At 40.5% G+C, this 15811-nt stretch overlaps 1 protein-coding gene across 2 annotated transcripts in view; it reads right to left on the reverse strand.

Moving 5' to 3' along the window:
* LOC135227084 (NEDD8-activating enzyme E1 catalytic subunit-like) overlaps nt 1–15811 on the reverse strand; it is a 43316-nt gene that overhangs the window by 26555 nt on the left and 950 nt on the right. For both annotated transcript variants that reach the window (XM_064266923.1, XM_064266922.1), the window contains exons 2-6: nt 12822–12967; nt 12499–12700; nt 4553–4700; nt 4021–4137; nt 1337–1520 (exon numbers count right to left, since the gene is read on the reverse strand). In XM_064266923.1, coding sequence (XP_064122993.1) covers nt 1337–1520; nt 4021–4137; nt 4553–4700; nt 12499–12700; nt 12822–12957 — 787 coding nt within the window. In that variant the 5' untranslated portion in view covers nt 12958–12967. The remainder of the gene's footprint in view (nt 1–1336; nt 1521–4020; nt 4138–4552; nt 4701–12498; nt 12701–12821; nt 12968–15811) is intronic.

The raw sequence follows: 15811 nt of genomic DNA on the forward strand, positions 1-15811 counted from the left end.
ACAAACCTGTGGTCTAGAAATTATGATAAATCTTCTGGGGCCAGCTGGAAACCAGTTAAAAACAATAAATAGAATTAATCGACATATGACATCTGGCATCCGATAAATACATTGTTATAGTATAAAAACCCAATAGAGTATACTTCATTTGCCTAAGTAGCTACTTAAGTGAAAGGAATCTTGCTGCTCTTCTGAAATTGACACTTAGGTGACTTGGAACCAGCTAACTACAGGAAGAAGTATGTACCTTACCAATTCTGAGGAATAATAATAGATGATGAAAGGTGCTTGTACTTTTTTGTGAAACACTGGGTTATTCCAAGAGAGGTTGATTCAAAAGGAAAGTGGTACAATTTATTCTCTTCATGAAGCACAGAAAAGAAGTAAAACAGGTGACCACATTTCATAAAGAATAGGATTAGAAAAGAAAGGAAGAGGAACCAGTGGAAAACAAGTCAAAGGATTTGTGCACTGTATTCATTCAGTAAAAATGCACAAAGGAAACCTCCATGATGCAAACAATCATATGAAAAATATGAAGAAGGTACATGAATAATATGAAGGACAAGTAAAACCAATCATCAAAATAAATAACAGACACTATGTTCATCATAACAGACTATATTATAATCAAATAAAATCATAACAGACTATAATATAATCAAATAAAAACAACAGTTATGTCTGGGCTCATTCAACTCAGATCATAATGTACTCTTAAAAATATACAGTACAATAAAAAAAAATGTAAGGCTTATGCAGTGTCTAACTCATAAAAATGTGAAGACAAACAACAAATGAATATACATAAGGTAACATTATATTGATTGTAAGCAAAGGCACACAGAGTTCTTATCTTTTATTGATAACCATGAAAAAAATGTTACCTGAAGACAACTCCATCTCCAGCTGAGCAACACAGTAGCTTTCAACTGATACTATGCCATACTAGATACATTTCCAACTACCATAAAAAAGAAAGTTCTCTATTTGTTAAACTATCATCTGTAAGGAAGAATACATGACGATAGTACGTCAAATTATTATCATTAATATCATTATTATAAATAAACAAGTACACCCAAACCACTGAGTCACACTTACAGACTTTTGCAGGGGTAAATATGTGAACAAAAATAAATTGAAGAAATTAGGCAATAAGGTGGAAAGACAAAAGAAAATAGATGAAAAGTAAAATGTAAACAAGAAAGCAATAGGAGGTTGAAGATACTGCACAAAGAGACTTAGTAATAACAACTAGGTGCTACATTACAAAAGTCTAGAAACTCAGCCGCTTAAGTATATTACCTACAAAAGAAAAAACTGAAAATATTACCATATTCTGCTGCTCTTTTCTGTGCTTTTTCAAAAATCCAGTTAATATGTTGTGGATCATCTCCATCAATCGCTAAATCTTCACTGAATGGGTTTTCTTTTGGCCACAGAAGAATTCGCACATATTCTATGCAGTGTTCAGGCAATCGAGGAGTATGAGCAATTGTGCATAAGGGGAAATTTACCTACAAAAGATACCACACAATATAGTAAAAATATTGAAAACAAATACAATTTTCACAGAAAAAATAGATAAAAAGAATTCATGCAAAAATGACAATGAAGTTTAAAATTACTCATTTTTTCAAACAGAGCTAATGTTTGTTTAAATACAAACCTATTTCACACAAACAGTAGTATAGTTATGACCGGCAGAGAAGGTTAACTATTCCCGATAGAAAACAAGTAAAACATTTACCTAAGTTTCTTTAGCGCAATCAAGTTTTCCGTACAGACTATAATCAAGGCCATAGAAAATAGATCTATCTTTCAGTAGTGTCGGTACAATGTTGCTTGAGCCACGACCCATGAAACTCTCAGCTGGCCATGGTTGCCTGTTGCAATGCCAGAGTCACAATCATGACTAACTTTAACCTCAAATAAAAAAAAAAACTACTGAGGCTAGAGGGCTGCAATTTGGTATGTTTGATGATTGGAAAGTGAATGATCAACATACCAATTTGCAGCCTTCTAGCCTCAGTAGTTTTTAAGATCTGAGGGCAGAAAGAAAAAGTGCAGATGGACAGACAAATCCATCTCAATAGGTTTCTTTTACAGAAAACTAAAACTGCTGGTTGGATAGTATGTACTGATAAGAACATGTTGTTACCAAAAGTGGCAGACAATCAGAAAATCACTTGCTATAATTTATAATTTACTTGCCGTTAAGTAGACCCAATCTCTGAAGACAGGGAATTCAAGGAATCTCTCAAGAGGCTCCTGTCACCTAGCCACAAGCAATATCATCCCTCATCTCCAGCTGAGCGGAAAAGGTGTAAGAGGATGACTATACTCTTTTTTTTCCATCTGTCCATCCGCCTGTAGGTGTTTGCGCATGGTAACACTGCGTCCCGGGCTTTAAATAATATCCTATTTCGAATATTAACGGTGTAATTCGAATACAGTAAATTATTAAAACACTTTTCAGTTGCTAATGTACACCCAGATATCCTTTTATTTACCTAAAACTTACACATAGCGTAACTATTTAAAGCCTGGGACGCAGTGTTACCATGCAAAAACACCACAGGCGATGGACAGATGGAAAAAGACAGAGTATGTTGGAGACCAGTTCTGCTTCAAACACCTATGGCCAACACTAGTGGAGGTACTCATAAATCATGAAGTTCTCAAAGGAAGAAAGATGACTGAATTATCTGCTACAGCCAAGCAGACTATTCTTGACTAGACAAGCACTGCACTGAAAAAACATCCACAACATACTGATCAGATCTCCGAAGAAACTCTTGCACATAATATTCCAGCATGCCCCAACACATTCCCTGCTGTTTAGGATGAAAATCTGACTTCTCCCAAAGAAACCCTAAACTGCAGCTAAGTGCATACAGATAGTCCTGTTTGTAAAACAACTGCATCTCTGAAGATCCCATGATCAGCCAATAGTCAAGTAATAAAGAACCTGTGTAAATGAGACCAAGCAGACCCACAGGTAAACACTTGCAAAAACACATTAAGGGCTGTTGCCAGTCTAAAGCACATGGCGTATGACTTGCAGGCAATCTTGTCACAGACATAACAGAGGTACTTCCCGGAGTCTTTATGGATGAATAACTAGAAACAGACATCCTTCAGGTTTAAAAATACATAAAGCTGCCCTATCTCAGGGCAACCAAAATGATGGTACCACTTCAAGATCAAACTCTAACAATTCCAAGACCACACGTGTCTGTAAGACTGAGAAGGACCCTCCATCACAGTAAAGAACCACCACATGAAGATGCAGGTGTAGACGTAACAGAACTGGAGCTGGGTCTAAGAACGGAACCTCATGCATTATAAAGAATATGCACACTCATACAGCCCATAGATGCCAAGATCAATATTATATATGGGGGAACCATAATGAGAGTGGTGATTGCCATGGTGCCCAGGGAAAAGACCATACATGACTGTCCTGTGTGGGTGATGAGTCACAAGCATGGCTGTGGTTCTGTCAAACAATTGCCAAAGAACTAGGATGCTCAGGAACCACGGAAAGCACAGATTCCTTGTCATACCTCCAGAGATATGTAACCAATTAGAGAAAAGTTTGGATCAGCACAGGATTGTGAAAGAGCAACTGATCACTAGCAATCTACTGGGCCATGTCAACTGCTCTAACTATGGAACACCCTTCCTGTGTATGGAGAAGGACACTCATCACCTATCTTCAAGGTGCCCTTGGGTAGTCTGTTATGACTGCCACAACTTAACTTCCGTTAACACGTCCCAGTTACCTATCAGGCTGTCATGGAAGAGCCTATAAAAAAAGAAATGTCTGTGTTCTCGTAAGAACAAAATTGGGTGAAATCTATTAAACATTTATACTGATTATCAGCCTAAGCACTTCACATTGATAAGTTCCCACAGTTTTCCAAATAAAGACCACCTCCTGAGTCTAAAGGTTTTCACTGAAAGCAATAATTAAAAAAATTTTCCTAAAATATTTCAAAACAAAGCACTTACCTGAGGGGGAAAGAGGTCAAGAGTACATTCTATGCAAGAAGTCATGCCAGGCAATATCACACGCGCATTACCCTTAAAACCCTCTGTTCCACCATCAACCAATGGGATAACAGAACTCTGAAATCAAATACATATTCATAACATAAAATAAAACTATAATTATTACATATTTCCAATAAATAAATCATTAAAATACTTAAAAGAAATAGAAAAACTAATTTTCCATGACTATTATCATCCTTATTCTTATTACACTTTTCAATGAGCCTTTTCCTGGTGTTTCTAACACTAACTGAACAGCTCATTTCATTATTTGTTCTGGCAAATATTTCATGGACAGATGCCCTTCCTAACTTCAACCATCCTTTTTACTGATCTTATTATCACTATCAGTAATACAGAATCTGATTGTAAAATATCCAAAAAATATATTCAACAAAACTTTTTGGTGTCAGCTGAAATTTTTTTAATAATTAATGTATGACATTATAGAAAGGCATTAAGCCTTCAGTAACTGAAGTGCAAATGATACCTGATCTAGCATCCCATCTTCATAATTTAGAAGAGATAAGAGCATGCCATTTATCCAGCGACGGGCAACTATTGAATCCAACCCACAAACCACCACATGAAACCTTCTGTAGAAATCGTCGTCAAAATCTTGAATCTTGTTGTAATAGCTAAGAAATCTAGTTAAGGAAATTATAACAGTGAGAAAAGTGTAATGTCAATGACACAGAAAGAGTACTGGATATTAATTCTACAGTAAAAATATAAACAATAAAAGCATGTGTGTAACATTTACAGTTATTCACTGAACTGGTAATCTGACCTATATAGGGGTTGTTCTCAACTTAAGAGCACAAGAGAATTTTACAATTTGGATTTTTGACAACTTCAGTCATCATTGTACTCTGAGAATTGGTACCCTACTGAATACATTAACATACTTTCATCTTTTAATTAACAGTAAACCATGATTGAAGATAATACATACACTTCATGAGCATATTCTACTATTTTCAAGACAAAACACTCCTCTCCAGTAGCAACACACTAGACAGCATCAAATTTCCATTGGTGGGCTACAGAACTTTTAATGTTGCAAGTTGTTCTGCCTTGTTGCTACCACTACTTTCACTGAGCACTTTCCAACAGTCTACTAACACTTACAAGATTATAAAAAATTTAATTATAACAAAATTAATTACTCTTTTGTACAATTTCAAAATTTGCCTCAATCATTATGACAACTCATGACCAACAACTGAAGGATGCCAAAAAATTGGACTTCTGGGAACTATAACAGAAATACATTATTGAACTAAGGTGTATTTAGAGTGGATGGTGACATCATTCAAGAAAATGATATTGTTATTGTACAATAAAGTTTCATACATACTTACCTGGCAGATATATATTTAGCTATAGACTCCGTCGTCCCCGACAGAAATTCAAATTTCGGGGCACACACTACAGGTAGGTCAGGTGATCCCGCCGCCTGCCGCTGGGTGGCAGGAATAGGAACTATTACCGTTTTAAGCCAGATTTTTCTCTTCCACCTGTCTCCTGAGGGGAGGTTGGGTGGGCCATACAATCGTATATATCTGCCAGGTAAGTATGTATGAAACTTTATTGTACAATAACAATATCATTTTCATACATTCAACTTCCCTGTCAGATATATACTTAGCTGATTGGCACCTTTGGCGGAGGGCAAGAGACAGCTAATTACTGACCTAATAGGTAAACAACATATGTTGTAGGTAATAGTAATTAATAATACCCTCGTTCCTACCTATTTAGGCGGAAGATTTCTTAGCTTGCGCTGAGAAGTCTGCTTCGCCTCAAAAGCTTCAGCGAGGGTGTGCCCTATGGCTGAGAACTCTTGAAAAGGACTGTCAATGGGGTCTTATCCACTTACTCAACAGAACCTAATGGCAATTGTCACTGGAGTCTTATTCACTTACATGACAATATACCTATGCCTCTTGGCATATAAAGGAGTAAAATACTGATCCGATCACCCAATCCTAACCGTGGATTAGTAAATATGATTGAAAGGCGTTATCCCCAAACACCTTTCAAACAACCTAAAAAACTCAACACCAATAATTTTAAAATCACAATATAAAATATAAGGACAAAAATTAATATTAAGGATCAGTCTTCTCTCCTTTCCCCAGCACTGTATCCGCTGATACATAAGGCCCTAGAGAGAAGCATTTCTCATATGTCACTCTCACATCTTTCAAGTAATGTGAGGCGAACACTGAGTTACATCTCCAATACGTGGCCGCTAAGATGTTCTTCATTGACATGTTCTTGTTGAACGACAATGATGTAGCGACTGCACGTACTTCGTGTGCTTTTACCCTTAAGGTCTTATATGCCTCACTATCACAGCTCATGTGGGCTTCCGTTATGATGTTCCTAACAAAAAATGCTAAGGCATTCTTTGACATAGCTCTTCTAGGGTCTTTAACTGCACACCATAAACTTTGATTGCAACCCTGCAACTGCTTCTTCTTCTGCAGGTAAAACTTCAAAGTTCTCACAGGACAAAGTTCTTTCCATTTCATTCCCAACTAATTGAGAAAGGCCTTTTACTTCAAAAGTCCTAGGCCAAGGTCTCGAGGGGTTTTCATTTTTAGCTAGAAATAAAGGTTTAAAGGACAATACCGCCGAATCCTTCTTAAAACCCACTCTCGAGTCAAGCGCTTGCAGCTCACTCACTCTTTTCGCAGTGGCGAGAGCTATTAAGAAAATCCATTTTCTAGTCAAGTCCCGGAAAGTAGCTTTATCGGGAGGTTCAAATCTCTCCGACATAAGATATTTGAGAACCACATCCAGATTCCAACTAGGGGTGAGAGAAGTTCTTAATTTTGTAGTTTCAAAAGATCTAATTAAATCATGCAGATCTTTGTTATTCTCTATGTTCAGGCCCCTATTCCTGAACACAGCTGATAACATGCTCTTATAACCTTTAATGGTTGACACTGCAGATGAGATTCTTCTCGTAAAACAAAGAAAATCAGCAATTTTGGTCACAGAGATATCGGAGGAGGACAGCTTCTTCGCCTTACACCATCTACGGAAAACTTCCCACTTCGATTGGTATATCCGCATGGTTGAGGACCTTCTTGCTCCAGCAATTGCTTTTGCTGCTTTGCGAGAAAAGCCTCTCGCTCTGACCAATCTTTCGATAGTCGAAAGGCAGTCAGAGCGAGCGCGTGGATATTTTTGTGATACCTCTCGAAGTGGGGTTGTTTGAGCAGATCTGTCCTTTCGGGAAGAGATCTGGGGAAGTCCACTATCCATTCCTGTACCTCTGTGAACCATTCTCTTGCAGGCCAATAAGGAGCGATCAATGTCATCCTCATTCCCTCCGAGGACACGAACTTTCTCATTACTTCCCCCAGCATCTTGAATGGGGGAAACACATAAGCGTCTATGCCCTTCCAATCCATGAGCATGGCATCTATGGATAGGGCTCTGGGATCGTCCCCCAACGAGCAAAAGTTCTCCATCCTCCTGGATAGGAATGTTGCAAACAGGTCCACTTGAGGCTTCCCCCAAAGAGACCATAGTTGCTGGCAGACTTGTGAATGAAGGGTCCACTCTGTTGGAAGGACCTGGTTTTTCCTGCTCAATCTGTCTGCTCTTATATTCTTCCCTCCTTGAACGAACCTCGTCAGGAGTCGAATCCCTCTTTCTTCTGTCCATATCAACAGATCCCTTGCTAGTTGGTAAAGGGAGAAAGAGTGTGTCCCCCCTTGTTTTCTTATATAAGCCAGAGCCGTGGTGTTGTCCGAGTTGACTTGGACCACCATGCCTCTGACTTCGTTCTCGAAAAACTGCAGTGCCAAGTGCACTGCTAAGAGTTCCTTTGCATTTATGTGCCAAGCCTTCTGTTCTTCTGTCCAACTGCCTGACACTTCCTTTGTCCCTAGTGTTGCTCCCCACCCCGTGTCCGAAGCGTCTGAGAACAACACTAGGTGAGGGTTCTGAAGGGCCAAGGACACTCCTTCGTTTCTTCTCAGTGGTTCTAACCACCATCGTAAGTGGTTTTTGATACTCTCTCCTATAGGAAAGGTATCCAAAAGATCTCCTTTTCTTCTGTTCCAACTCCTTCTGAGATGGAACTGCAAGGGTCTCAGATTCAGTCTCCCTAGAGAGATGAACTGCTCCAGCGAGGAAAGAGTGCCCAGAAGACAGCCATTCCCTCGCTGAGCTTCGTTCTTTCTCTAGGAAGACCGAGATTTTTTCCAACCCTTTCGAGATTCTTTCCTGGGATGGATACGCTCGAAAACCCCGAGAATCCATCCGAATCCCCAGATAGACGATAGTCTGACTGGGGATTGTGTGAGACTGCTCGAGGTTTACGAGCAATCCGAGAGATCTGGTCAATTGAAGAGCTATCTCCAAGTCCTCCAAGCACTTTTGTCTTGTCTGCGCTCTTATAAGCCAATCGTCTAGGTAAAGAGATATCCTCACCCCCTTCAGATGTAGCCATCTTGCTACGTTTCTCATCAACGCTGTAAACACCTGAGGAGCCATCGAGAGACCAAACACAAAGCCCTGAACTGATAAATCCTTCCCTGCACCATGAATCGAAGATATTTCTTCGACGAATGATGCAGGGGGATGTGAAAGTATGCATCTTGCAGGTCGAGGGAGACCATCCAATCTCCTGGACGGAGAGCAGAGAGAACCGAGTTGGATGTCTCCATGGAGAACTTGTTTCTCCACGAAGCGATTCAATGCACTCACGTCCAGGACCGGCCTCCACCCCCCCGAGGCTTTCGGCACCAAAAATAGGCGATTGTAAAAACCTCGGGAGTGCGGATCCTGTACTACCTCGATGGCCTCCTTCTCCAACATTTGCTGCACCAACCCAAGAAGGATCTCTCTCTTTACAGGGTCTTTGTATCTCGCTGACAGCTCCCTCGGAGTCGTCGTCAACAGAGGTCTGTTCTTGAAGGGGATGAGGTATCCTTTCCTCAGCACTTGCAGGGACCAAGAATCTGCTTTCATTGAAGCCCATGCTTCCGAGAAACCCAGAAGTCTGGCCCCTACTGGTGATTGGAGGACTGGAATCTCATTTTGCGTTCTTCTTTGGAACTCTAATGGAAGATCTTCTCTTTTCTCTCCTCCTCTCTTCCTTGGGGCTCAGCTAAAAGTTCTACCTCGAAAGGGCTGTTGGGCAGGTCTTGGCTCCCTCTTTCGAGACAGAAGCAGCTGGTCTAGGCTTCTTAGCAGAATGTACCAGCAAATCCTGTGTTGCCTTCTCAGTAAGCGTATGGGAAATGTCCTTTACCAACTGAGAAGGAAACAGCTGTTTAGACAGAGGGGCGTATAAAAGAGAAGCCCTCTGTACTGGAGAGACTGCTTTGGTAAGAAATGAACCAAAGACCGCCCTCTTCTTTAATACTCCTGTCCCGAACAAGGATGCCACTTCAGCCGATCCGTCCTGCACTGCCTTGTCCATGCATGCCAAAACACTATGCAAGACTTCTGGTTCCAAAAACTGAGGGTCTTGCGTCTTGTTGGCCAAAGCCCCAAGGGACCAATCTAGGAAGTTAAAAACTTCCAAGACATGGAATATTCCCTTGAGGAGATGGTCCATTTCAGACATTGTCCAGCTTGTTTTGGCCGATGGAAGTGCATGCCTCCTTGCCGAATCCACCAAGGTTGAGAAGTCCGCTTCAGCAGATGAGGGAAGAGAAAGTCCCATAGATTCTCCTGTGCTATACCAAATCCCTCTCTTCCCTGATAGCCTGGAAGGGGGACAGGTAAACACAGTCTTCCCCGCCTCCTCCTTGGTTTTAAGCCAATTTCCGACCGACTGCAAAGCCCTCTTCATTGAAATGGTCGGTTGCATCTTCAAGAAAGAGGAAGACTTCGCAGCCTTCGTACTCGAAAATAAAGACCGAGGAGAAGGAGGGGCAGCAGGACTCAGAGACTCTCCAAATTCTTTTAACAAGAGGGCTGCTAAAATCTTATAATCAGTAAGACCTGCCCCCTTGTGCTCTTCAGAGTCCGAAACATCCTCCAATTCCGGTTGAGTTTTATTCGGAGAAGAGTGTGCGACCGGAGGACTCCTCTCTCGGGAATGTAAAGGGCTTGTAGCAACACCGGCTGCAACCTGACAAGGGCTACGGTCGCCTGTGCGACATCTTGAGTCCCTGCCAGGAGAAGGCCGATGTTGTTCTTTTACACTAAGGCCCTCCTGACAAGGACGACGGTCGCCTGTGCGACAACTTTCGTCCCTACCAGGAGAAGTCCTTAAATGTCGTTCCCTTTTTTCATGATCAATTCCTTCCCGACAGGGGCTACGATCGCCTGTGCGACACCTAGAGACCCTGTCAGGGGAAAATTGATCTTGAGAAAAATCCCAAAGAGGAGCCTCCAAGTCCGCTTCAAACTCCGATAACTCATCCAAATTGTATTCTGGATTGTACAAATCCTTGCGCCTGCTTTCAGACGCTCTAGACGCTTTACGTCTTGTTTCAGCAGCTTCAGGCTTTCCAGGCGCCTTGCGCCTCCATTCGGACGCTTCAGGCTCTTTAGGCGCTTTGGGCCTCGTTTCAGGCGCTTCAGGCTCTTTAGGCGCTTTGCTTCCTCTTTCAGGCGCCTCAGGCTCTCTAGGCGCTTTGCTTTTCCTTTGAGGCGCTCCAGGCTCTCCAGGCGCTCTACATTTCATTTCAGGCGCTCTAGGCTCTCCAGGAGTTAAATGTTTCCTTTCAGCCACTTCAGGCTTTTCAGGCGCCTTGCGCCTCATTTCTATTACTTGAGGAGCTCTACGCCTCATTTCAGGCGCTCCAGGCGCTTTTCGCCTCGCCAAAAGAGTTCCAGGATCTTCAGTTACTTTGCGCCTCACTTCAGGCGCTTCAGGCTCTTTGCGCCTCATTTCAGGAGTTCGTCCGATTTCGGGAGTTCCAAATTTACTCCTCGATTCGGACATCTCATGTGCTTTCTTTCTAGTAGGAAGTTCCCTATATATATCATGTCGCCTTGACGGCGTTTTGCGCTTGACAGTAGCCTGACGTCTGGCTGGCGCCAGGCTTCTGGCAGGCGCCTCGTCCGAGCTCTCAGATAGTTCTAAAGGACGGGATCTTTTGATCGGGAGAAATCTATCCTTCCTTCTAGGAGGATCAGATTTAAGAACTCCTACTAGCGAAGATATCTGTTTCTGCATATCCTCTAACACCTTCGTAGCTACGTCTCTCTTTCCAATTTCCGATGCAGGAGAAGGAGCTTCTGAATATACCTCCTTCCTCTTCTTTTCCGGAGGATATTCTTCCGGAAATTCTTCAGGGCTTGAGTAAAATGACGGAGACTTCCAAGATCTCTTCGAAGATCTCGACAATCTATCTGAACTCCATCCTTTTTTAGATGAGGAATCAGACGAAGAAAAACACTGTTTCAGGACGTCTTTCCAACGACTATCCTTGGCAGCCCGGGACGTAACTACAGGATCTGCCGAGGGGACGCCTGACTGGTGGGGATTCTCTGAAACCTCCCTGCGGCTTTCGACATTTCTTCTCCACTGGTCTTGGGAGCTTGAAAGAGGTCTAGGCCTGGGAGTGAGACAGAGCCGATCAGACGGGGAACAGTTTCACTGGGAACAGTTTCACTGCACTTACCTTCCAGTTCTTTAATTTTTTGTTCCATATGCTTAAGCGAAGCTTTCAGACTCGCAATTTCAGATGTTGAGCTTGCCGAGTCCGATAATCGGGAAGGTAAAGCTGTATGGGAGGAAACAATAGGGTTAGCAATAGGCAATAGTCCGCTAACTGGCTCGTTAGAGACCGACCTACTTACACTCTTGGAAGAGGCTTTTCTAGCCCTATCTCTCTCCAACTTTCTTAGGTAGGAATTAAGCAACTTCCATTCCTCCTCATTCAAATCCTTGCATTCATCACATGTATTCAATTGAGAGCATACATTCCCTCTACAATTTTTACAAGTGGTGTGAGGATCCACCGAAGCTTTCGGCAGTCTCACAAAACAATTCTCATTCACACACACTCTGAACGAAATCGACACGTCAGACATTATGAGAAATTCCAAAGCCAAATCCAAAATACAGTCCACAATAGCGTATGCCAAACCAAAGATCCAATACATCACCAAATAGCAGTCCAAAAGATCAACGGCGTAATGAAAATCGAAATTCAAGTCAGGAGGAACTAGCAACGATGTTACTAGTACCGCGACAGAGAAAAATCTGGCTTAAAACGGTAATAGTTCCTATTCCTGCCACCCAGCGGCAGGCAGCGGGATCACCTGACCTACCTGTAGTGTGTGCCGCGAAATTTGAATTTCTGTCGGGGATGACGGAGTCTATAGCTAAGTATATATCTGACAGGGAAGTTGAATGTATGAAAATATATTGCAAAGACTATGAGGAGCATAAATTAAACTACTATTAGCCCAAGATAAAGTTGATAATGACTGAGCATGAAAGGATACGCTGTAACTTTACAATCTTTAATTCGCTGATTTATAAACTCCGCAGCCACTTCAGCCTTAGGGCGTCCAATGTCTTTTTTCCTAAATAAGAACTGGCGATTTAAATTCGAAAGATCAATGGTATCCATATCAATCACATGAAGATTTGTAAAGCCCATGAGTCCAAGGTCTTTCAGAAGCTCACATCCCAATCCACCAGCACCTATTGAGGAAATAAAAACAAATTATTGTACAAATATTGACCTTATCAGAACGTCCTTAGTTAAAAAAAATCCTAATTCATAAAAAATAAACTTAAAACATTATATTCAAAATTACCATACCTATAATGAGCACTTTAATATTTTCCTGAAGCATCTTCAAAGTATCTGGTGAAGGTTCAAAGTCTGGATGGGTGAAAGGGCCCGGTCGCTCTAGCAATTTTCTCACCTCCCCCCATCTTTCTCCCCAGTCAACCATCCTGGAATCTCTGAAAAAAAATGTAATGTTGATTACACCATTACAGTATTAAATTTCTTTATTAAAAGAATGTAAACTTAACATAACTAGGTACTAATACCATTGAATTATCTTACCAACATATTACATATTAAAAGGGCAAAAAAAGAACAACTACAGTAACTCCCTCATGAAATACAGGGGTAGCTTGATAAGAAACACCTGTACATATATCATCCCAGTTTCATATTACTAACTGTGCTTCTGACATTCTTTATGCTAATTAAATGTCTACTGACTGTAGCATATTAACCCTTTCAGGCTCTGATGACAACTATAGACATCCAATTTTCAACTGGTGAAATTCTGATGATGACTACAGTCATCATTGAAAGATATTTTGTTTGATAAATTTGCTAAAAGTTGTAAAAGAAAGTTCATAACAATGAAATTCTAATAAGGCAAGTATGGATGTGTGTTGCTGCCATGGAGACTAGTATGTGTATTCTGTAATCTGATTTATGGCAAATTTTTAAAAAGGTTACATAAACTGGTACATATTATGATCAGTGAAATTACACCACAGAGGCTGAGTCTAGTAATTTACATTTTTCAAATACACTTTGTGGTATCATAAGTGACTCAGAGAGTGATGAATTTCTTATCATTGGAAATGGAATTTATCACACTTTTAACAGTGTGTGCAAACATAAATTGTAAACCTCTTTTCTCCGATTCATTATAAATAAAAAAAGATAAAAAAATTTTCATAAAAGCTAACTTTTACCATGATATCAATCTTTTCGCCATTTTTTAAACACAATATATCAATTTCTTTGGGGCATATCTAAATATATAATGATAAAGTTCAACTTTATAGCTTTAAAAATAACACCAAATTCATTAACATACCATTAAGTACACAAAAAATTACACAGATCGATAAAAAAAATTATTGCAAAGCATTTTTCCTCAATCAGTGAAAGGTGAATGTTCTGATTTCAACAGATTGTGACCACAGACCATGATGTAACCTAGCAGCTGGCTAAGTTATGGCATTTGGTGCTTTGAACAGTTTGAGTTACTTTTAACTCTAAACATACTCCAGTAGAAATGTAAACTATGTCCCTAGTTTTTCAATTGATCCTTGCAACTTTGACATTCATTTCCTCTGAACATGCTTCTTAGAACTCATTAACCCCAACAGTAATGGAAGACAAGTTGGGATGTGGGGTTTAAGGTGGGATAAATGGCAAATGAGGCACATTTTGACCAAAAATGGGTAAGAATGTTTTGAAGCAGTAAAAACTATCAGATAGGCCATGGTCTAAGATTTATTTTAAACCAAACCTTACCATACCCTTAAAAGTAGCATAACAGTCAGACAATACAAAACAAGTACTAAATAGTACCACAGCAACAATGCAACTGGCTTCAGCAATGCGTAAAATACACAACAGAAGCAACATAAAAACAATATGGATGTGCAATTCCCAGGGACACATAAGTATCTAAACTAAGGATTTTCTTTTCCATTTTGTCAACTGCAAAAACTTAATCTATAACTATATCAGTTAGTGTTTATTAACGAAGTTGTCATTGTTTATAGTTATTCATGAATAGTACAAGCCTTAATACAAGAATCCAGTACATATCCACTTAAAAGGAAAATTACAAGACCTAGCCTATGGTACCACTAATTTTAAGGGGAAGACTATGAAGGGTGGAGGCAACCACACAAGTCAGGTAAGGACAGGAATGCTGCATAATAAATTGGGTTAAATTACTGTATAGTATTCCTATAATTATCAGTAATGAAGAAATATTACCAAAATATGACTTTTACTAAACTTACTTCCTTGCCACAACTACCAAAAAATCTCTAGGCTTCCCTTCATTATTAGCAACAGTTGTAGGTGCTGAATTATGGTTTTCTGATATACTTGTACAAGTTCTAAATATTTTTCAGGTAATGTTGCAGAATAGCTGCAGACATGCTGTATTATTCTGCTGCAGACATGCTGTATTATTCTGCTGCAGACACTGTCACGTTGGGCAGTCTTTGACCTCAGCTAGATAGAGGCACAGTGCCTTGATCTGGCTGGTTAGGTTAATTAAGGGAACATTAGGTTAAGGTGTACCCCAGTCTGAACAGGCCTTTAATCTCCTCGCCCAGAAATAGATTTTTCCTACGTCAAAATCCCTTTTATCTGACCATGATCGGCAGAATTAGCTTAGGTTAGGTAGAGGTAAGCTTGGTTAGGTCATATTCCCTCTGATATGCCGTGGCTACTACAGTAGCCTACACCCCTTACTCCGCATTAGCTCTTTGACAAATTTACAGGCGGCTCTCCTATCTTTACCTATAGAAAACTGGAGACTGGGATCTTTCCTAAATAGTGACCCCATGGGTTTTCGTGGGGGTCGTTATATCTCTACAACTAGGTAATATTCTTTAGCGTCTTTTATCTTTATGATATTTACCGTCTTTTGTGTATTCTATGGTAATCCCCAGTGGGCTTGTACTAAACATGCTGCAAAGGTGGAGACATAACGGCTTAAAACCCTTGGGGGTCACTAGGTATCTAGGAAATATCCAAAGATTACTAGTAGGTAGGGTAGATCTAGGTAATAACTTTGTGTCGGGTATTTCTTTGGAAATTAGTTTCCTATAGTATTTGGGTCGTTTATTAGGAATTTACCATTATTTTAGGAGGGTCGACTGTAATTAACCCCCAAGGGATAGGGTAAAAAACCACATGGCACAGGGGTGGACCATGTACGATCAATGTGTACAACCCCAAGAAAAGTACATTATAACGCGTCCTGACACCGGAGTAGAGGTCTTTAGCTCCGTTTCTCACCAACAAGAAGT

Source organism: Macrobrachium nipponense, chromosome 15 (genome assembly GCF_015104395.2).
Source record: "Macrobrachium nipponense isolate FS-2020 chromosome 15, ASM1510439v2, whole genome shotgun sequence".
Lineage (NCBI taxonomy): Eukaryota > Metazoa > Arthropoda > Malacostraca > Decapoda > Palaemonidae > Macrobrachium > Macrobrachium nipponense.